The following is a 22,349-nucleotide window of genomic DNA, read 5'->3' as shown; positions in this document are numbered from 1 at the left end:
TCAATTTATGTTGTCGCTACTGATCTTTGCCTGCTGTTGCTTAATAATTGATATCAATTTTCTACCAATCTGAATTGAACGTTCATATAGGCTACGTACAACTGTAAATCAGGTGTTCATAGAAGCTACGTTATGGATAGCGTTGATTTTGAGAGCACAGGCTCGGATTTTAGTGTTGTGTTTAAAATTACCAATCTTTCTATTTCTATAATAGCAGTAAGTTCATTACTTTGAAGTGTTCATTTAAATGGGCATATTTCCACTCCTAAGCTAGTTTATATTTCAATTTACTTACAATTTCTTTGGTTATATTTTTAGATTGCATTGGGTTTAACTGAACTGTTTTCAAAGATAGATTACACATTTCAGGGTTTATATGTTATTTTCCTTGGCGTTATTATTGGATACTTGGAGTTCAAAATCCCTCCACAGCTTTATTCATACTGTTCCTCGTTCTTTTCTTTCTTGGAAGAGGACTAATCTACATCTTGATTGCTATCTTGAACTTTCATGGCTCAGCTGTAAGAATTTTGGCAAGTCTCGTGGTTTTTGTTGTCGGTGTTGTTTATTGTGCCCTTGAGTTTATTCAAAGTATACAACCACCCGAAAATATGCAAGGTGAACAGGGTCTATCTACAGATGGACTAGATGATGTGATATGAGATGGGTAATTTTACTGCTGACGGTCAACCTGGATTGACAAAAATTTAGTTCCTAATTTTCGTAAGTAAAGCATATCCTTTCATTACTTCTTATAAAAATAGTTATAAAAGAACGGTTATATACGTATTTCTAACGTAAGCTCATTTCGAAATTGAAAGACCAAAATAAAATTAAAAAAATAAGCCGACAACTGCAGGATTCGAACCTGCGCGGGCAGAGCCAAAAGATTTCTAATCTTTCTCCTTAACCACTCGGACAAATTGTCACCAACAAAATTGTTGGCGGTCTGCTCTAGTTTGAATCTAAATTATTTTAGATTATGTAAGCACAAAGTTATTTGTGTGTTTATTTTGAAGTGTTGAATCAAACTTTCGGAGTTAAGAGAGACCTGATAAGTTACTCCGGGCTTTATCTATCAAACTCCTTTTTTAATAGAACTAATAAGAACCTAGCAGTCGGGGAGATTCAGACAATTGTAAGATCGGTTACCTAAGTGAGTGGATATAAATGTACCAAGTGGTCTGTGTGATAATGTTAATGTCAGAGTATATAAATTGTCGGAGTTAAGAGAGACCTTATGAGTTACTCCCGGGCTTTAGCTATCAAACTCCTTCTTTAATAGAACTAATAAGAACCTAGCAGTCGGGGAGATTCAGACAATTGTAAGGTCGGTTACCTAAGTGGGTGGATATAAATGTACCAAGTGGTCTGTGTGATAATGTTAATGCCTTTAACATTCTAACAATTGTGTATGTATCACCATAGAAGAAAATGAATTACTTCCTTTACTCTGTTACCATCAAAGTGGAGTCGAACTAGTTGTATTGCAAAATAGGCTATCGGTCTCGTCCCTTCGTAGAAGAAACAAGTTATATAAAAAGAGGTAAAGTAAAGTAAATAAAAAGGAAAATAAAGTGAGGTAATCATACATAAAAAAAAAAGATTTAATTCTCAGAAAACAGAATTATGATCGCGCATAATTATTTTCTGCTGATTCCCTAACATACACAGTTAGTGCATTTTTCCAGGATTGTCTCTATTAGATATTATTCTAAATCTTCGTTATTTTAGAATAAGTTCAGATCTCAAAACAAATAAATCTAATGACATATAATAATAGATTACCTAATACTAGGTAATATTCTCATATGTCCGACACGCTCCCTTGATTTGTAGCATCTGAATAATCATGCTCCTTAACTTACCCAATACCTTGGTAGTAATAGGTTTAGTAAGAATATCAGCTAACTGGTCCTTCGTACTAACGTGTTTGATAATGAAACGCTTCTCTTCAAATCGTTCTTCTAAACATTTCAACCTGACAGCGTATGGCTTTGATTTTGGTGAAAAGTTACCATAAACTATCGTATCAACAGCGGATTTGTTATCCACTAAAAGTTCAGGATAATTTCCTTCGCCTTGATAAGCGGACATGAACTTCATGAGAGGGTGAAACCATTCAAGCTCATTAGAAAGTAGGTAAATTGCCTGAAGTTCCGCCTCAGTAGATGACTTGCAGACCAATGGGGTATACTGGCACTTCCAATAGAGAGGTGCATCCGAAAACATGATGAGAAATCCGTTCATGGACTTCCTTGTAATCGGATCTTGAGCATAGTCACTATCTGAGTAGCAAATCAAATGATCCATTTTAGTTTCCGAAGTGTGTTGATAAATGATAGATTTGAAACGACTATGATAGAGGTAGTTTAAAACATGTTTCAACTGATCAACGACTAGACGATGAGGATACGTCGAAAAACGCGCTAAGTAATCAACAGCATAAGCAATATCAGGCCTTGTCATAACCGCGACGTATAATAAACAACCAATTTTGCGTCGAAAATCACTGACTGCCTTATTAAGCATCTCCTTAGTAGCTTCTAACGGATGTTCCGCAGTATCGAAGTAGAAATTTGGACTTAACGGAGTAGCACAGCTTCTAGCAAAAGTAAGGTGAAGCTTCTCAACGAATTCTTCGATATAGGCAGACTGACATAGCTTAATCTTTTTCACACGACCATCCTTTAATCTTTCCACAGTGAGATCAATCCCCAAAAACTTCTGTAAATTGGTCTTCTTATCAGGTTGGATCGTTTTAAGCTCATATTTACCAGATATATGTTTGTAAACTTTGTCCAGTATAGCTTTATTCGAAGCGCCAACAATAATGTCATCCACAAATAAACCAACAACGCAATCGACTTTTCCATTCCGATTCTTATGAATGTAGGTGGATGGAAAAGGGTGGGAACTTTCAAAATTAATTTTGGCCAAATGTTTCTGAATTTCCTTATGCCACAAATTGCCCGATTGCTTGAGACCATATAAAGCTTTGTTAAGCTTATAGACCACCCTCATGCCGGATGGCACTTTTGCATGCCTTGTGTGGGTAGAATACCCTTGAGGCTGATAAATGTACAATTCGGTATCAATAGGACTGTATAGATAAGCAGTTTTGACATCAAACTGAGCCATAAACCAATGCTGAGTAGCAATAAGAGCAAAAATCGCTCTCATGATCTCTGGTCGAAGAGTTGGAGAAAATGTAATTGAATATGTATTCTCCTTCTGGTGATCACCGCGAGCAACGAGACGTGCTTTGCGTCGACCATCAGATTTAACGGTAAAAACCCAACTTGTGGAGACGCAGCAATTCAAAATTTTCGGATCATCTGTAAGAATTGGATTGCGATCCCATGTGTTATGTATATGATGAGAGTGAAACTCGTCATCAATTGCTGCCTTCCATTTTGCAGCGTCCTTGCTGCACATCGCTTGTTTGTAACCTTTCGGATTAGCTGCGAGATAAATGTCGCTTAACAACACTTGAAAAATCCGTGGCTTCTTCCGAGCAACCATATAGGTACGCTCAGGAGCAGAAGATTCGCCAGGAGTGCTGTTAATCAACGGCACCGAGGAACGGGTGTCCCCATTCACAAGATCATCATAAGTATGTTTTCTTGATAAACGAGTTCCAGTCCTAAAAGGCTCTAAGGAAGAGAATTTGGACTTGTTCAAACGGCTTGAACCCTTCTCGGTCTTCACTTTTTCACCAGCAGAAGTCGCAGGAATCACTTGAAATGATATCTTATGGCCAGAGGATCCGGATTTGTCCGCCAAAGTATCATGAGGTGAAGTAACTTGAGGTAACTTAGAGTGATTGACTTCTCCATCCAATGACGAGTTGAGTAATGCTCGATCATCTTCATGTTCTGCTTGTAAAGGGATGTTAAGATGCCTGGTCGTAGTATGATGCTTGGACTCCGTGTGATTGTGTCCAGTTAGTCTCTGATAATCCTTTTCACCAGCATTTAAACTTGGTGAATCAGAAACTGCAAATTTCTCAGGTTCGACCACGGGCAACGGACGATTTAGCGTGCTCAGTGCTTCCATATTTTCAGGAACTGTCACTCTGGAAGTAGCAAGATTGTTCGATTCCTTTCCACCGACAACAGGGTTGTCGTCAGTAGAAGTTGCAGTAGATCTCTCAGCTTTAACGTTCTCCTTAGGAGCTTGGGGCATTGAATGCTTCGCTCCCTTAATCTTACCAGCATGACCAACCATAGGTGAACGCTTCGCATTAGGAGCGGGCTTCGATGAAACTTTCTTGGGTTTAGTACCCTTGGCAGGCTTCTTAAAGTTTGGCTTCCTGTAATGCAGTTGAGGAGTTGAGTGATCTCCTGCATCCAAGTCGAAAAGCATAGTAGTTTCCGCTGTAGGCTTCTCGTCTGATGCTTGGATAGTCTGAGGTTCCTCTGAGTTTGAGACTTCACGTAAGTCGGCAGCGCTCTCAATATCATCAGAGTAGTCCTCAGACGTAGAAGAAGTAGTAGACAGTATGTCTGAATTATCATCTGAATCTGGCACCCAGTCAGAATCACTTTCGTAGTCATCGTCTGAACTGGATACAATTGGACTGCCAGCACGCAATGTGGGCTCTGTCACAATCGAATGATCATCATCTTCAGATAGCTCGGTCTCCATAGCAGCATCGTCGTAGAGCTTTCTGTCAACAGGAATAGATGACGCATTCTGACCTTCAGATAATCCAACAATACTCGGCACCTCAGAAGAAATATCACTTGATGCATCATCAGCAGATAGATCGGCAAAAATCTCAATTCTTGGATCATAAAGTGACTGCAATGAATCATCCACGCGTGATTGAGGTGTAAGAAAATAGTCTGTATAAAGTACAGACGGGTTCATAAATTGAACATGGCGTGTATCCGTAAATGTACCGTAAACGTGTGTCTCCTGGCGTATTCGGGATGAAGACTTGGCAACCAAAGGTTTCATTGCTCCATCCAAGATATATGCCCTGAACAGCCCTTTCCCCAAGCTTAGGTGTGTATTTCGGAGGGTAAGTAACCTCACAAAGTTCACCAAAGATATGCAAATCCTTAGTTTTGGGAGACATAAACTTGAGTTTAAGTGACGGACTGGTTCCAATATTTATCATTCACGAGATTGTTCCTGACAAATACTGAATATAGCACAGCTTCCTTCCAAAAATTGTGAGAAACTTTACCAGAATGCAACATGGCACGCGCATCATTCATAATCGTTAAGTTCAAGCGTTCAGYAACACCATTAGACGCAGATGTATAACCGGAGGTAGTATGAAGTTCAATACCTTCACGTTCTAATATGGTTTTCAATTCAGCATTTAAGTATTCAGTACCTTTATCTGAGAAGATTTTATGCACTCTGTATCCTTCCTTGCTAAATTGGTTTGATACCCATCGAACGTATTTATCAACTGCACGAGCAACATCACTCTTGTGTTTCATCATAAAAACCGTTGTATACTTAGTATATTGGTCCTTAAAAGTAACAAAGCAACCCATTTCGCCAACACTCGTGTGCGTCTTGACAATGCAAACATCGGAATAAACAACATCAAAAGGAATAGGACGCAAGTAATAGTCTCTTGAACCCTCTATAGCATTTGCTCGTCTCGCCTTCGCTTCCATACAATCAACACAACCTTTGCTGAGCAATTCATCAAGTTCCTTTATTTCCTTCTTCGAAGCAGTAATCGTCCCATGATTAATAGACTTTTTTGGATTAGCCTAAGGTTAGCATGAGCCAATTTAAGATGTAAGTTGTTTATATGCAATTGTCCTCCACCAATCATAAACTGATTAAAATCACCTGGTATATACCATAGCTTGTTAACTTGAACTAACTGAATACATTCATCTCCAACATTGAGAACCTTTGAATAAGTCTGAGATTTGGTACCAAAATCGTGAAAGTAGGTCTGAATTCGGCATTCAGGGCAACGGTTGATATCGTCTTCTGAAAAGATAGTAGGAGCACCCTCATAATAGTGTAGGTAGAGTGTAAGAACATTTCCCATGTAATTAAAGATTATCCTACCGGAACCTTCCAATTTCTTTTGACTATCGTCATAACCAACAGAGAAAACTTTATCGTCCTTGCGGAAAGGCATGTAATCATGTAGCCATTCCCTATGACCTGTGAGACTAATGGCAGCGCCATTATCAATTAAGATAAAATCTCGAATGCCTCGGAGTATTCAAACTATCCATTGGCACGCTGCCTAGGACTTGTAACTCGGAGATATTATTAGATTCATCGCTCAATTTGACATTATTCATATTCTCCTTCCTCTCATTCTTCTTGCCTTTGTTAGATTGATCCTTCTTCTGATGATCAGATCCATGCGAACGGTTATTATTCGGCGGCTCTTGTCTTTTCTTGTTTTTCGAAATGCTGGAATAACCTTGCTTGTTGGAAGTCACAAAGATTGACTTGGAAAGCGACTTCGAAACAATCGCAGCATTACGTTTAGACTTGACTTTTCTTTCGATCCATTTCTTAAATTCAACTAAGTCGTTTATTTCATCAAATTCTGAACAATTTCCTTTAAATCGATTCAGTGACACCGGGTCTAAGATGGGCCAAAATATCCGTATCCCCGTGATAACAACCACACCATTTCATAGCTGTAGTGATATTGTCAATGATATCGAAATAATCAATAACCGGTTTCCTATAATCATCATACTTGACATCGTCCAAAACGTTCATAAATGATTCAGATGTATATTTCAATCCCCAATAGCGATCACGCAACATGTGGAGAAGACCAACTGCAGTAGGGTATTCACCCTTCATTTCTCAAATGGTGTCTTCTCAACCTCGCATAAACAGCACTGTCAATCGTGCTTCGAATCGCCTCGTTGGCAATGGCTTCAGTTGATCCTTTGCAAGAATCAGACTTGTTTCGCTTCAAAAAGCACCTTCACCTGACCACAGTCATGAGCTTCCAAAACGCTAGTTAAGGCATTGTAATATTCAATGAACAAAATACCGTTGCTCCTAGCAGCTCCATCTTTTAACATCGGGATCTGTGGGGCAATTTGGTCCTTGACCAATTTTCTATTCGCTTCTTTAGTATCGTCTCCAGAAACATCGAGATCTGCTAACATCTTCATCGTCTTTTCGATCTTCCGCTCCATCTGAGACATTCTGGTCTCGGTAAGTTTCCTTTCGTTTTCAGCAAATTTTGAAGTCATATTGAAAAATTAATGAAGTAGTAGAAAGTATATCTATTAAGCTGATAATATATCTGAAGCTTTGGTTAAAAACTAGCTGATAAAGATAATATGAATGAGATTATGTAATCGATATGGTCAGCAATTCACATAAATTCCCAATCTGTTAACACTCATAACGGATCTTAGAAAATTTTCCCAGGAGTCATAACCTGAAAATATTTTCATCAAGCGAGAATTTTTCTTGAGAGAAATTCAGTAGACATAATAAAAAATTCCTTCTCGTAGAATTCTCAACTAAATTCAAAAGAAAAAAGATGGCATACACATCTGCCTCTTCACAAAAATCACACAAATTGGTTATCCTGTCTGTGACGCCATGTCGGAGTTAAGAGAGACCTTATGAGTTACTCCCGGGCTTTAGCTATCAAACTCCTTCTTTAATAGAACTAATAAGAACCTAGCAGTCGGGGAGATTCAGACAATTGTAAGGTCGGTTACCTAAGTGGGTGGATATAAATGTACCAAGTGGTCTGTGTGATAATGTTAATGCCTTTAACATTCTAACAATTGTGTATGTATCACCATAGAAGAAAATGAATTTACTTCCTTTACTCTGTTACCATCAAAGTGGAGTCGAACTAGTTGTATTGCAAAATAGGCTATCGGGTCTCGTCCCTTCGTAGAAGAAACAAGTTATATAAAAAGAGGTAAAGTAAAGTAAAAATAAAAAGGAAAATAAAGTGAGGTAATCATACATAAAAAAAAAGATTTAATTCTCAGAAACAGAATTATGATCGCGCATAATTATTTTTCTGCTGATTCCCTAACATACACAGTTAGTGCATTTTATCCAGGATTGTCTCTATTAGATATTATTCTAAATCTTCGTTATTTTAGAATAAGTTCAGATCTCAAAACAAATAAATCTAATGACATATAATAATAGATTACCTAATACTAGGTAATATTCTTCATATGTCCGACATAAATCCCGTGTGACATTTGTATCTACTTAATTGCTCACATATCTCTGTGCCGTAGCACTACCGAGCGCGCAGATGCCCAAGGTTATGAACGGGATTGGCCATATAGTTCGGATATAGAAAAGACTTCTGTTGCATAGAATGACCCCCATAACAAAATAGGGTCCTTACGAACACGTTTGTAATCCAGCGAGAACCCGAAGGTTACTCTTGGTTTCAGCTGAAGGTTCACTTCAAGATGGATTTCCTTATATGAATATGTATTGCAAATTACACAATAAAGTCGTCGTCCCTTCTAAGAGACACATAGTATATAAGGAAAAAGTAGTACATACATATAAGAGATATTTTTCCGCAGAAGTGGAATAGGTCATTCTCAGCCGAAAGTAGATTAGGGAGAAATTTATTTCACAGGAAAAATTTCTCCGCGAATTATTTCTTCTATCTGTCTGAACATTAATTTGATTCACATATTATAAATCAAATACCAGTTGAACCTTTATGCGTTATTAACATATGAAACATTATTATAACTCATAGGTTCCGACACGCTCCCTTGATTTGTAACATCTGAATAAGCATGTGCCTTAGTTTATCCATGACCTTGATAGTTAATGGTTTAGTAAGCAAATCAGCTAATTGGTTTTCTGTGCCAACATGCCTGATGACAAACTTCTTTCGATTAAATCTCTCTTCAAGACATTTAAGCCTGACTGCATATGGCTTTGCCTTCGGCGAAAAATTACCGAAGACTATTGTATCTATGGCAGACTTGTTGTCGACTAGTAACTCAGGACAATGAACCTTTCCTTGATAAGCAGAAATAAATTTCATCAAAGGATGGAACCATTCTAACTCATCAGTTAAGAAATTGATGGATTGTAATTCAGCTTCGGTAGAAGACTTGGACACCAGTGGAGTGTAGTGACTTCTCCAATGAACTGGCGCATTAGCAAACATGATAAAATAACCATTCATCGATTGACGAGTAATTGGATCTTGCGCATAGTCACTATCCGAATAGCAAATTAGATGATTAAGCTTATCGGCGTCAGTGTTCTGATAAACAATTGTCCTGAATCTCGAAAAATAGAGATATCGAATTGTGTGAATCACCTGTTCTCTTACTAAATCATGTGGATAAGTAGAGAATCTTGCTAAATAATCAACTGCATAAGCAATGTCTGGTCGAGTCATAGTAGAGACATAAAGTAAACAACCAATCTTGCGTCTATAATCCGTAACTCTTTTATCCAATTCCTCTTGAGTTAATTTCAACGGGTGTTGATCCATATCAAAATAAAAGTTAGGACTCAACGGTGTAGCGCATTTTCGTGTCATCTCAATCTTCAGTTTCTCAACAAACTCTTCAATGTAAGAGGACTGACATAAACTAATTCTTCCAACACGACCATTTTTAAGTCTCTCCACCTTAAGATCTATACCTAAAAATCTTTGAACATATGTCTTTGGATCTTGTTCGATGATCTTTAATTCATAAGCTTTCTGTAAGTGCTTAGTGACCTTCTCAAGAATAGATTTGGTCGATGCACCTATAATAATATCATCCACAAATAGACCAACCACGCAATCTGTTTTTCCCTTGACATCTTTATGAATGTATGTGGAAGGAAATGGGCTCGAATATTCAAATCCAATCTTAGCCAAATATGCCTTGATTGTCTCGTGCCATAATTTTCCAGATTGCTTGAGACCATATAAGGCTTTGTTAAGCCTGTACACCACCCTCTTACCGGTTGATACATCGGAAGGTTTGACAGAACTATGATAGCCCTGTGGCTGATAGATGTACAATTCGGTATCAATTGGACTATTAAGATAAGCCGTTTTAACATCAAACTGTGCCATGAACCAGTGTTGTGTAGCAATAAGAGCAAGAATGCTCCTCATGATCTCAGGTCGAAGTGTCGGGGAAAAAGTCAAGGTGTATGTTGACTCCTTCTGGTGGTCGCCGTGAGCAACGAGTCTCGCTTTGAACCGACCATCTGACTTGATGTTGAAGACCCAACCTGTGGAGACCGTCCGGCTCAAAATTCTAGGATCATCTGTAATAATAGGTTTGGGATCCCAGGTGCAATGTTTCCGATGAGAGTTAAACTCATCAGCAATTGCTGCTTTCCACTTTGCAGCTCCATCATTACTGCTTATCGCCTTCTTGTAGCTACTTGGTGTAACTGCCAGGTGAACATCACTTAGCAACACTTGGGTGACCTTGAGCTTCTTGTGTTTAACCGCATAACGCCAGCGGCCTTTTGCTTTCAGCCTAGATCTACCTGTGCCGATCGGTGGCACCGTGCTGTCATATCGGTCCAGATCGCCATCATCATGAAATTGACGTTTTCTAGTTAATGGTCGATTCAATGAACGCATATTACGACCTTGCCACGATGGTAAGCTATTCCCTTTAGAAGATGTAACTTCAGACTTTTTACCAGCCACGGAAGAAGACGTCTCACTGCTCGTTTTTCCGGAATCGAGTCTTGGAGGATGTGGGTAATCTTGAGGTGATTTATCTCCGTGTTTGGCTTGCTTGATTGAAGAGTTTGGCATCAGCTGACTGCCAGCGCTCTTGTCGTCTGATGTTATAGTGCGTGCGACTGAATGCTCCGTATGCTTTCGTTGTTCGATCCCTGCCTTAACAGGATCTGYACCCTTCGGCTTCTGATTGTCTTCAGTCCRTGCATCTAACTTGCATGTATCAGAAACTCCAACTTTCACATGCTTACCGAAGCTATCCGATGGATTTAAAGTTTGCAAAGAGTCCCCTGACTCCTTTGCAGTGGAAACAACAGTTGGTTTAAAATTTGCTCTACCATTGGTAGTAGTTTACCACCTTTAGTAGAGCGACCATTTGATTTATTCAACTTGTCGCTCTGTGCACCCTCGCGTCTTTTCCGAGAACGCTTTGGATGCTTAGCCCTACCAGCATTTTGGCTAACGAGCGACTTTCCGGGATTCTTCGCCTCGACCCTTACCTCGGGTGGAAGTTTCTTGTAGTGTATTCCGGAAGTCGAATGATCTCCTGGATCCAGGTCGAAAAGAGAAGTACCTTCTACATCCTTTCTTTCGTCTGGGGCCTGGTTAGTCTGAGGTTCATCATCAGACAGCTCACGTGAGTCGTCATCTGAGTAATCCTCAGGCTCGGAAGAAGAGTCTTGCATACTGACGTTGTCAGGGGTCCAGTCCGGGTCGTTGTCAGACTCATCCGTACTTAAATTTCCAGGATGATCCGTCGACTCGTGGAAAGACTGAGTATCTCCAGGTGAGGTATCAATGACAATGGTATCGTCTGTAACCTTAGGAGGTTCTGCTTCTATTTCCTCTTTAGCAAGGGAAGACGTAGTGAGCGCTCCAGCCTTCGAAATATTTTCTTTAGGGCGAGTGTCTATCAACTCATCTTCAGGGGTAGCAGGTCTCGTGTCGATACTTGAATCGATACGCGACGTCCTTTCGACAGCGGGTGACAATGTTAAATCATTTTCAACCTGATCGTCAGCAAGCAATGCTGCTTCGTCGCAACTTAATGGTGCTTCCTCTGACTCTAGATCGGCAAATATTTGAAAACGCGGATCATAAAGTTCCATAAGAGGGTCATCATTCAAAGTTCGATGATTCAAGCAGTAATCCACATACAACATGGGCGTCTTGAGAAAACTCACGCTCCTTGAATAAACATGACTGCCAAATCGCAAATCTCCCGGAGTGTTTGGAACAAAGACATGAGAGCCAAAAGTGTTTGGATCAAATCCTAAATATATTCCTTCATTACCTCTAGTGTGAAGCTTGGGTAAGTAATCCGGAGGTTGAGTAACAACGCAATATTCGCCAAAAACATGTATATCCTTTGCCTTCAATGGAGTCTTCACTCCCAGTGCCATTACTGGACTAGTGTCAATGCTCTTCTGGTAGAGGTGGTTGCGTATAAAGATAGAATATGACGCTGCCTCTTTCCAAAATGCGTTAGGAACTTTTCCAGCCTGTAACATAGCACGAGTGTCATTCATTATTGTCAAATTCAACCGTTCTGCAACACCGTTGGATGCCGACATGTATCCTGAGGTCGTATGATGTTCCACACCTTTTCGCTCAAGAAGTGTCTTCATTGCAGCGTTCAGGTATTCAGTGCCCTTATCAGAATAGAGTTTGTGCACTCTGTACCCTTGTTCGCTGAACTGATTTTCCACCCAATCCAAGTATTTGGCGACCGCCGCGGTAACATCATTCTTATGAGCCAGGAAGTAAATTGTAGTSAACTTCGTAAACTGGTCCTTGAAAGTAACAAAGTAACCTTGGTCGCCTTTCTTAGCGTGCAGATTGACAACACAAACATCTGTATAAACCATATCAAACGGTACTGGGCGCAAATAATAATCACGAGAATATTCGACTGCATCAGCACGTCTCGCTTTTGCCCGTAAGCATCTTGCGCAACCATGATCCGCTGTGTGCTTTAGCTCATTTTTCTCCTCCTTGGAAACAGAGATCGTTCCGTGAGAGATAGAGTCTCGAATCAGCTTTGTATTGGCATGTCCTAGTTTTAAATGTAAATTATTGATTGCCATTTGACCACCGCCAACAATGAATTGGTTGTAGTCGCCAGGAATATACCATAGCTTGTCGATTTGAATAAGCTGTATGCACTCTTCACCAACATTTAGAACCTTCGAATAACTTTGAGAAGTAGTTCCGAAGTCATGATGATAGATTTGAGTACTGCACTCTGGACATTTGTTTATATCGTCTTCTGAAAGAATAGTTGGGGCACCCTCGTAATAATAAGCATCAACTGAGAGTAAATTTCCAGTATAATTAAAGATCAACCTGCCTAGACCCTCTAGATTTTTCGTTGAATGATCGTAGGCTATTGATTGAATATTGTCGGATTCTGTAAGTGGTACAAAATCATGTAACCATTCCTTGTGCCCGGTAAGACTAATTCCCGCTCCTCCATCAATAAGTATAAGATTAGACGAAACTCGGTAAGTTCTTACCTGACATCGGAACACCTCCCAATAATTCAAGATCAGATATGACGTTGTGATTATTCAAGTTGAAGTTGTGAACATTTTTCTTCTCGGGTGAGTCCTTCTTCGATTGACTCTGCCCTTTAGATTGACCGTGCTTCGAAGAATATTGCTTTTGTTTGTTGTGTGTGCCGCTAGAGTCGGTCTGAGAATGGTAAAGACCCTTCAATAAGTATTTTGGGATCTGAACCTCCTCCCTGTTAGGGACACGTTGGATCTTGACCTCCTTAATGATCCACTCCTTAAATTCAGTTAGTGTAGTAACTTGATTGAGTTCGTTTCGATCGTTCTCGCACAACTTAACAACACCTGGTTTCAATGCCTCTAGGATATCATCATCATCGACTTTGTAACCGTCGCTCTTAATAGCATTAATAAAGTCATCGATTAGATTAAAGTAGTCCAAAAAGGGTTTGGTATAATCTTCATACCGAAGTTTTGCAAGAGCCTTAAGATAAGACTGCTTGCTATGCTTAATAGTCGAGTGTCGATCACGTAAAAGATTCAACATCTTTGCTGCGGATGGATACTTGCCGTGAGATTTCCTATAGTAATCTCTCAACATAACATAAACAGAGCCATCGTTTGTTTGTTTCAAAGTCTCGTTCGTGAATAACTCCTCTTCGTCAGAGACGGAGTCATATTTCTGTTCTGCAAAGTTAGCACAGACCTGCTCATAACCATAGTCCTTTAGAGCACTTCTAAGCTCACTTAAGTAGCGAATGAACACCATAGGACTACATTGTCCATCTTCGTCCCGCAAAAAATGAATAGCAGGGACAACACTTTCCTTAACCGTCTTTCTGATTTTCTCAGGGTCAAGACGCTTAACAGCGAGATCCTGATGAATCAACTTCAAAGTTTCATTAGTATTGGTTATAGCCCTAACAAGGCTACGAAGAAGTTCTGATGATTGAGAAGATTCGGTTGAATTGGAAGCTGAGTACATGTTGGTAAATTGAACAGTAGTGCCTGATAATATTTGCAAGTAGTTGAGAAGATTTTGCAATTGTAAATCTGTGAATTTTAGAGGTATTAGGCTAGATCTTAATCCTAGGTAGCACAAAAGTATTATGCAACTAAGAAAAATCCTCTGTCGACCTAAATTGACCAATGAGAAATTTTCCCACACGGTGCAATAAAACCGTATGAAAAATTTGTTAGTGAAAATTCCCTGGAAAGGGTTAATTCTCGCCGATCCGAAATGAAAGAGTATTTGAAAAACTAATAGTGTCGCGAACCACAATTCTTATGCAAAACTGAGTATCCTGTCTGTGACGCCATGTCAGAGTATATAAATCCCGTGTGACATTTGTATCTACTTAATTGCTCACATATCTCTGTGCCGTAGCACTACCGAGCGCGCAGATGCCCAAGGTTATGAACGGGATTGGCCATATAGTTCGGATATAGAAAAGACTTCTGTTGCATAGAATGACCCCCATAACAAAATAGGGTCCTTACGAACACGTTTGTAATCCAGCGAGAACCCGAAGGTTACTCTTGGTTTCAGCTGAAGGTTCACTTCAAGATGGATTTCCTTATATGAATATGTATTGCAAATTACACAATAAAGTCGTCGTCCCTTCTAAGAGACACATAGTATATAAGGAAAAAGTAGTACATACATATAAGAGATATTTTTCCGCAGAAGTGGAATAGGTCATTCTCAGCCGAAAGTAGATTAGGGAGAAATTTATTTCACAGGAAAAATTTCCCCGCGAATTATTTCTTCTATCTGTCTGAACATTAATTTGATTCACATATTATAAATCAAATACCAGTTGAACCTTTATGCGTTATTAACATATGAAACATTATTATAACTCATAGGTTCCGACATTAGTTCTATTTGTCGGACATATGAGAATATTACCTAGTATTAGGTAATCTATTATTATATGTCATTAGATTTATTTGTTTTGAGATCTGAACTTATTCTAAAATAACGAAGATTTAGAATAATATCTAATAGAGACAATCCTGGATAAAATGCACTAACTGTGTATGTTAGGGAATCAGCAGAAAAAATAATTATGCGCGATCATAATTCTGTTTCTGAGAATTAAATCTTTTTTTTTTATGTATGATTACCTCACTTTATTTTCCTTTTTATTTTTACTTTACTTTACCTCTTTTTATATAACTTGTTTCTTCTACGAAGGGACGAGACCCGATAGCCTATTTTGCAATACAACTAGTTCGACTCCACTTTGATGGTAACAGAGTAAAGGAAGTAAATTCATTTTCTTCTATGGTGATACATACACAATTGTTAGAATGTTAAAGGCATTAACATTATCACACAGACCACTTGGTACATTTATATCCACCCACTTAGGTAACCGACCTTACAATTGTCTGAATCTCCCCGACTGCTAGGTTCTTATTAGTTCTATTAAAGAAGGAGTTTGATAGCTAAAGCCCGGGAGTAACTCATAAGGTCTCTCTTAACTCCGACACTATTAAAAAAGGAGTTTGATAGATAAAGCCCGGGAGTAACTTATCAGGTCTCTCTTAACTCCGAAAGTTTGATTCAACACTTCAAAATAAACACACAAATAACTTTGTGCTTACATAATCTAAAATAATTTAGATTCAAACTAGAGCAGACCGCCAACAATTTTGTTGGTGACAATTTGTCCGAGTGGTTAAGGAGAAAGATTAGAAATCTTTTGGGCTCTGCCCGCGCAGGTTCGAATCCTGCAGTTGTCGGCTTATCTTTTTTTAATTTTATTTTTGTCTTTCAATTTCGAAATGAGCTCTCTCTTACGTTAGACATACATATACTCTCGAATCCGTCATCATGAATGTTGCTGTAGTTTATGGACAATTAAAGTAACGACCAGTTCTTTTTGGAGCAATGTTCTACATTACTTTAGCATTAGTACTATTATTTGCTTTTATACTTTTCATTGTACTATTTGGTGACCTTCCTTTCTATGATGACACAATTATTTTTACGGCAAGACACTTTCTAGTGAATAAATGCTACCATCACATACTCATACAAGGTTTGACACAAATTGATGACAATATTTTTAAAGGTAGAATCTTAAACACATGCTCCAAGGTGTCTTGGATTGGTGGATGGATTGTTCCTTTCTTTTATATTTCAGTAATGACAGGATGTGTTTGGCAATTCTTCAATCACACGTACATTCAATTGATCAAATTAAATCAGTGTGATAGTTCTAAACTATATTCAATTATAATTCCATCACTTATGTTAAATGTTGTGTCATTTTCTTATTGCTTATATTTGGATCCTGGTGTTGTTCCAGCTGCAGATGAAATTAATGTGAATAAGATTTGGACCACATTTCCATATGATAACCTTATTTATCCGACTGCTAGAATATGTTCAACTTGCCATCAGGTCAAACCAGCAAGAAGCAAGCATTGTTCAATTTGTAATAGATGTGTACTACTGTTTGATCATCATTGCATTTGGCTTAATAATGATATTGGTTATTATAATTACATTCATTTTTTTATATTCTTGTTATCCACATGCTGGATCATGATTTACGGGGGATATGCATGTGCGGAAGAACTCAGAGCATTTTCTGGGAAGAATGAAATACCACTGTTATATAGAAAGGGTTCATTTGTGTCAAAATATTGGTTTATAATTACGAAGACAACCCTTGATAACAAAGTTTCAGGGACTTTGCTATTACTCTGCATTTTTCTTCTCCCGGTTGTATCGGCATTTCTTTTAGAGCACATATGGTTGAACTACTTGGGTGAGACAACAAATGAAACTGTGAAATGGGACTATATCAGAAGTTTAATCCAAAGCGATCTACTGTACAAAATCGATATAGGACACGACAAATTTGCTTATATCGTGCCGACAAGTTTTGATAAAAAGAACGACCCCCTTCAATTTATCAAACTTAATGATGGCTCTCCGATAGGAATTGTCCAAAACGATAAAGTTACGAAGGTAAATGGTTGGAGGGACTTAGACAATATATATGACAAGGGCTTTTTACCCAATATGAGATTAAGATTGATACCACAAAATATGAAGAAGAAACGGTAAAGTTACATATTTAACCAAATACTGTATACTAAATATTTATAATATACAAAGATAATAAGGTGGGAAAGAAACATGAATCCATATGATGATGAACAAAGCAATACTTGCTATTCACAAAAGCAACTGCTCACTTGGATAACCTTTCCATTAATGAATTCGCTGTCTCTACACCTGGGAGATCTAAACTTGTTCTGACCCGATCTAGACTAGTTTCCCTTCCATCACCCTCACCTGTTCTGGAGTACTCCATTGAGGAACGTGTCCTATCTAAGGACTGAAGCCTTTTAGATTTAGATGGAGCATTGGCTGTAGGGCTAAAGTCCAATTCAATCTCCTCAGTTTCAAGACTATCATGCGAACCATTTCCTATATCAGCCCTGGCGGGCTTTTTATTAAGCAGACGACTGAAGACAGATCTGTGGGCATTTTCTTCAACTGGTAATGGATGTGAAATCTGCGCATCATACTCGTCTGATTCGGAGAGACTTTGCTTTTCGAGATCACTGCCTCCATCTTTCAAGATGGCAGGTCTTTCAGGGTCCGTTGGATCATATCCCGGAGGGTATTTATCGTATTCTCCCAGAAGACTTTTCTCCCTGATTATATCTATATCCTTGGGTCTGAAAATTGTAGCGACAAAGTCATAGCTAAATCGTGGAGCAACACAAATCCAAAATCCTACCCATAGACATGCCCAAAAAGCTAAAGATGAATATAACTCGTCTGCAGATTTGTAAAATGCATCGCTCTTGTAAGAGGAAGACCAAATACCTGTCCAAGCAAAAACAATGATGATCGAAAGAGATGTGATTAGAACCGACAACCAATCCCATCGCTTCTGATGAGCCAAAACATATGTATCACAAGATATAATGGATATAGAAGAAACCAGTGCACCCATGAGATAACGATGATCCAGAGTGAGACCATTAAAGGACAAAAAAGTGGCTTTGTAGTAAAGGAGGAAGGGTAAAAAGTAGCATATGACTGATTGATAAATTCCATCTATCATGTACCAAACAAATTTTCTGATGTTCCAATCTTGACGAAGAATTCCGGATCTGTAAAGCTGAGGAACAATCATGGATATTCTATCATCAACATCCTGGTCGAATATACCTAAAAATATAACAGGTAAAGAGGTGAATGCCAAATTGTAGAACATCAAATAAGTGTATTCAAACAAATAGGTACCATCAAAATTATCATAAATTCCGTACCAGAATAAAGCAAGCGTAAACACGACGTTCTTATAAAAAAAACTTGGAATCATTTCCGCAAGTCGTTTGTACGACCACCTACCATGAACAAGGATTAATCTGGAAAGATACCTAAATTGGCCAATAGCATAATCCGACGACATTGCAGCCTGCGCTCCTTCTTCACCCATGATTCCAACGCCAACATTTGCTGCTTGAATCATTGCAACATCATTAGAACCATCACCAATGGCGAGGGTCATAACATCAAGCTTTTCCTTCACCAATTTGACAACACCAGCTTTTTGAGCAGGCGAAACCCTACAGCAGAGAACGGCATTGCACTGCATACAAAGAAGCAAAAATTTAATTTCATTTTCATCTGCAAGTGCCATCTTCAAAGCATCGCCATCTATCACTATGGCATTGTTACCACTAGGTGGTCTGTGTATTTTCTTTCGAGCCTCAAGTTCAATTGCAGTTCCTTGCATGCCAAAATTTTCTTTTAAGTATTTCTTAATAATAGAAGAAACAATCAATGATTTATCATTTTTTATACGGTTCCATTCATCAGGATCAAGCAATTTTTTGATATCATCTCCGTTAGTTTTAATAACCAACAGTTCCATACTGTTTTGCAACAAATTGCAAGAAAAACCAATATTAATAGCCGTTTCCACCTTATCCCCTGTAAGAACCCAAAGCTTTATACCTGCCTTAGCAAGAAGCTGGATGGATTCTGGAACACCGTCCTGTAGACGATCCTCAATAGCGGTACCACCCAATAATGTAAGCTGTCTTTCGATTTCGGATGCCACTTTTTCCATTTTATCATCACGATCCTCCAACGATGAAGCAGCAAGATCATGCTTCTGATTCCACACTTCATATTCCTTCCAAGTAAGTTCTCTTTTTGCGACACATAGTGTACGAAGTCCCTCTGAAGCAAATTGCTCCAAATGGATAGCGGTTTTCTCTAAGAGATCCGCCGAGTTATTCGGATGCAACCTGGAGAATATCACAGAGTCCGCACCTTTACAAATCAACAGAGCCTTCGGAGGATCGTCGGGACCCTTTCCTTGAACTTTGATAATAACACTCATCCTCTTTCTATTGGAATTGAATTCCAATATATTGAGTATTCTATATTCTTGACGAACCCCTTGAACATCCAAAATTATTCCACTTTTTGTTCTCCCAACAAACGCAAAACCTAAATCACGGACCGTTGCAACCAAGGCAGCCTCATCAGGACTTTGTGCACGGAACTCATCGTTATATGGCGGCTTTTCCGAACGTTCAATGAGAACACTATGACACAAAGCTAAGGCCAAACAGAAATTCTCAGCAGCTGTCTTTTGATGTTCTCCACTATTGCCATTAAGGTCCTCGGCAAATTTCCTGGAAACAAATGTAAGATTCCTATCAATATCATTCTTGTCAACATCATTTTTATTCAAAGACGACAATATACCAATCATCTTCGATTTATCTTCTGCAATGTCTTTTTTTTCACGAGCTGCTTCTTGCTCAACGTCAACACCTTGTCTCCTTCGAATATCGGCATATGCTTCTGTGTACGCTCGTCCATACACCGTTCCATTAACCGAACATTTCTTAAACTCCATCACATTCTGGGTTAAAGTACCGGTCTTATCAGAAAATATGTATTCAATTTGACCTAAATCATCAGACATATTCCAGGATTTTGGTACACAAGGATAATCAAGCCTCTTGTTGTACATTTTAACATCCGAATATATGAAGTACGCCTGTGCTGTTTTAACAATTTCAATGGAAATGTAAAGAGAAATTGGAACAAGTGACTGATATAAAATGACAGCCACAAAAAAGCCAACAATACCACTGGTAGTGGGTGATCCCGCGATTGATCCATATTCGAAGTACTCTCGAGAGTTTCCAGTTTTTCGATAGTAAAGGCCATTTAATACACCAGAGACAAAACAAATGACAAAAAGAAGCGTGAAATTAACAACAACTTGCCAATTAAGTTCCTTCGAAATTCTGGATCTCTTCGTAGGAGTAATTCCAGCATTTAGCATAATTTTTGTATCTGAGCCGGTAAACACAACAATTCCCACAACCCATTTAGTATTACGCAAAGAGCATCCTCTCAATAACAAATTGTTGATTGTAACCGGTTCGTTAGCAACTTCACCATTCTCATCACCATGAACATAATACTTCAGGTTACCTTCATAATTATACAAATTTGCTTTTGGTCCTTCGCTCTCCAGCCAAAACTTGCAACGAGTCAAATCCCTTACATTCCTTATGTACGTCGAAGAACATTTCAGTGCCTGCTTGACTTTTAGGTTAGTTTCTCCATCGAGATTCTTGGTTTCCACGTAGCAACCACCATCAGAATCTGAAGTGGAAAGTATAAGAACATCAACTGGAATTTGATCATTGTTTTTAATTTTCAAAACATCACCAACATGAACATTCTTCCAATACTCTCTACGAAATATTGGGTGGTCATCTGAATGAACATCTTTATTCGCAGCAAAAGGCCTAATTTCCGGATCAGCCGCCATATGTGATTCCTGAGGATCACATGTTTGGGAATCGCCGAATGGATCAACAGCAATAGCAGACATATCGGTTGCACTTAGATCAAGACTTTGCCTATAGTCAAAACTGTCTAATGATTTTCTTGGACCACTGTCATATGCCAAAGGATTTATTTCGGGCTGACGTTTAATCTTATGCAGTAAGCGTATCATTATTCTTGTATTTAATTTCTTGAACTTTCTCCAGAGACTGACATTTTCACCGTTAAAGTTTGGATTATTTATTCCCTTTGCAACGTGCGTAATCATATTGTTGATTTTCATGTCTGAGGCCGTCCTTCTAGAGTCTTCTAGTGCATCCTTGAACGCAGTAATAATAACAATAACAATTAACGGAACAGCCGAAAGAGCAGGATTTGGGACACCAAAGATATTGAAAAAGCCCAAAACAATCATCGTTAAAAAATAAATGTTTGCAACATTCTTGAATTGATAATAAAGGTTCTTAGGAAGAAATGACAAAGGAGTATACTTCGTCGTCCTGATTTTATTTCTGGGATAAAATGGGGGATTTCCATCCTCGTCTAGTTTGTCAGATGGCAATGGCAAATTCCAATACACCTGACGCCTCTCCATGGACCTATCCTTTTCATCTATGGATGATTCCGGTGGTTCAAAGTCATCTTCAACCGCTCGACTAAACAATTTCCTAGCATGAGGAATGCTATCCATTACTTTCCGTACGGTTTTCCCTCGACGTAACGTACCTTTTCTTCTTGGGCGTCCGCTTTTATACCTTTGGGTTCCCCATCTGTCCCTCCTGAAAATTGTTTTACTCCTCTTTGGATTATTCTTTCCAGACAGTCCCTCATCTTTGCTGAAACCATTATGGATATTACTATTTAAAGAATCAGACGAATCACCTACCTGCCTTTCTGTAAAATCCACATGCGCCTGCTTTAACTTTATGGATCCCTTGACAGAGCGGCCCCTGGAATTTGGGACCTGAAGTCTATATGCATTTTTATCGCGTGAACTGTTGGGCTTATTAATACCTTCTGATTGCATACTGAATGAACTGCTCATATTATTGCCAGCCCTACTATAATCGGATTCCCCCGGCAAACTGCTTAATGTTCCATAATTTAGCTCATCCGAAGAAGCATTACTCTCTGAAGATGAATATGGGGAACCAGCTGAAACAGATGAAGATGCAGACAATCTTTGCGAAATATTATGTGCTTGTTGGCTTGAAGAGTTGAACCGGAACTGATCGTCAAATGGGCTCCGAAGAATAGAGGGGTGACGCTTTTGATCCGAAGGCATTAGTTTAAAAACCAA

At 38.8% G+C, this 22,349-nt stretch overlaps 2 protein-coding genes and 2 non-coding genes across 4 annotated transcripts; 1 reads left to right on the top strand and 3 right to left on the bottom strand.

Annotated features, from left to right (window-relative positions):
• Positions 1–847: 847 nt before the first annotated feature.
• BRETT_002309 lies at positions 848–928 on the bottom strand. The gene has a single exon. It is a non-coding gene; the product is annotated as a tRNA-Ser (tRNA).
• Positions 929–6,911: 5,983 nt separating this feature from the next.
• Positions 6,912–7,214, bottom strand: BRETT_002308 (uncharacterized protein; the record flags this gene model as incomplete). Its single annotated transcript, XM_041280840.1, has 1 exon — positions 6,912–7,214. One exon carries the CDS (start codon positions 7,212–7,214, stop codon positions 6,912–6,914), a length of 303 nt encoding a protein of 100 aa, XP_041138631.1.
• Positions 7,215–15,857: 8,643 nt separating this feature from the next.
• Positions 15,858–15,939, top strand: BRETT_002307. Its single transcript has one exon. It is a non-coding gene; the product is annotated as a tRNA-Ser (tRNA).
• Positions 15,940–17,402: 1,463 nt separating this feature from the next.
• On the bottom strand, positions 17,403–22,334 carry BRETT_002306 (uncharacterized protein; the record flags this gene model as incomplete). Its single annotated transcript, XM_041280839.1, has 1 exon — positions 17,403–22,334. The coding sequence occupies one exon, from the start codon at positions 22,332–22,334 to the stop codon at positions 17,403–17,405; it is 4,932 nt and encodes a 1,643-aa protein (XP_041138630.1).
• Between the last annotated feature and the right edge of the window lie 15 nt (positions 22,335–22,349).

This window comes from Brettanomyces bruxellensis, chromosome 9 (assembly GCF_011074885.1).
Source record: "Brettanomyces bruxellensis chromosome 9, complete sequence".
In the NCBI taxonomy this organism is placed as follows: domain Eukaryota; kingdom Fungi; phylum Ascomycota; class Pichiomycetes; order Pichiales; family Pichiaceae; genus Brettanomyces; species Brettanomyces bruxellensis.
The sequence above is the reverse complement of the archived record's forward strand: the minus strand, read 5'-3'. Positions and strand labels throughout refer to the sequence as shown.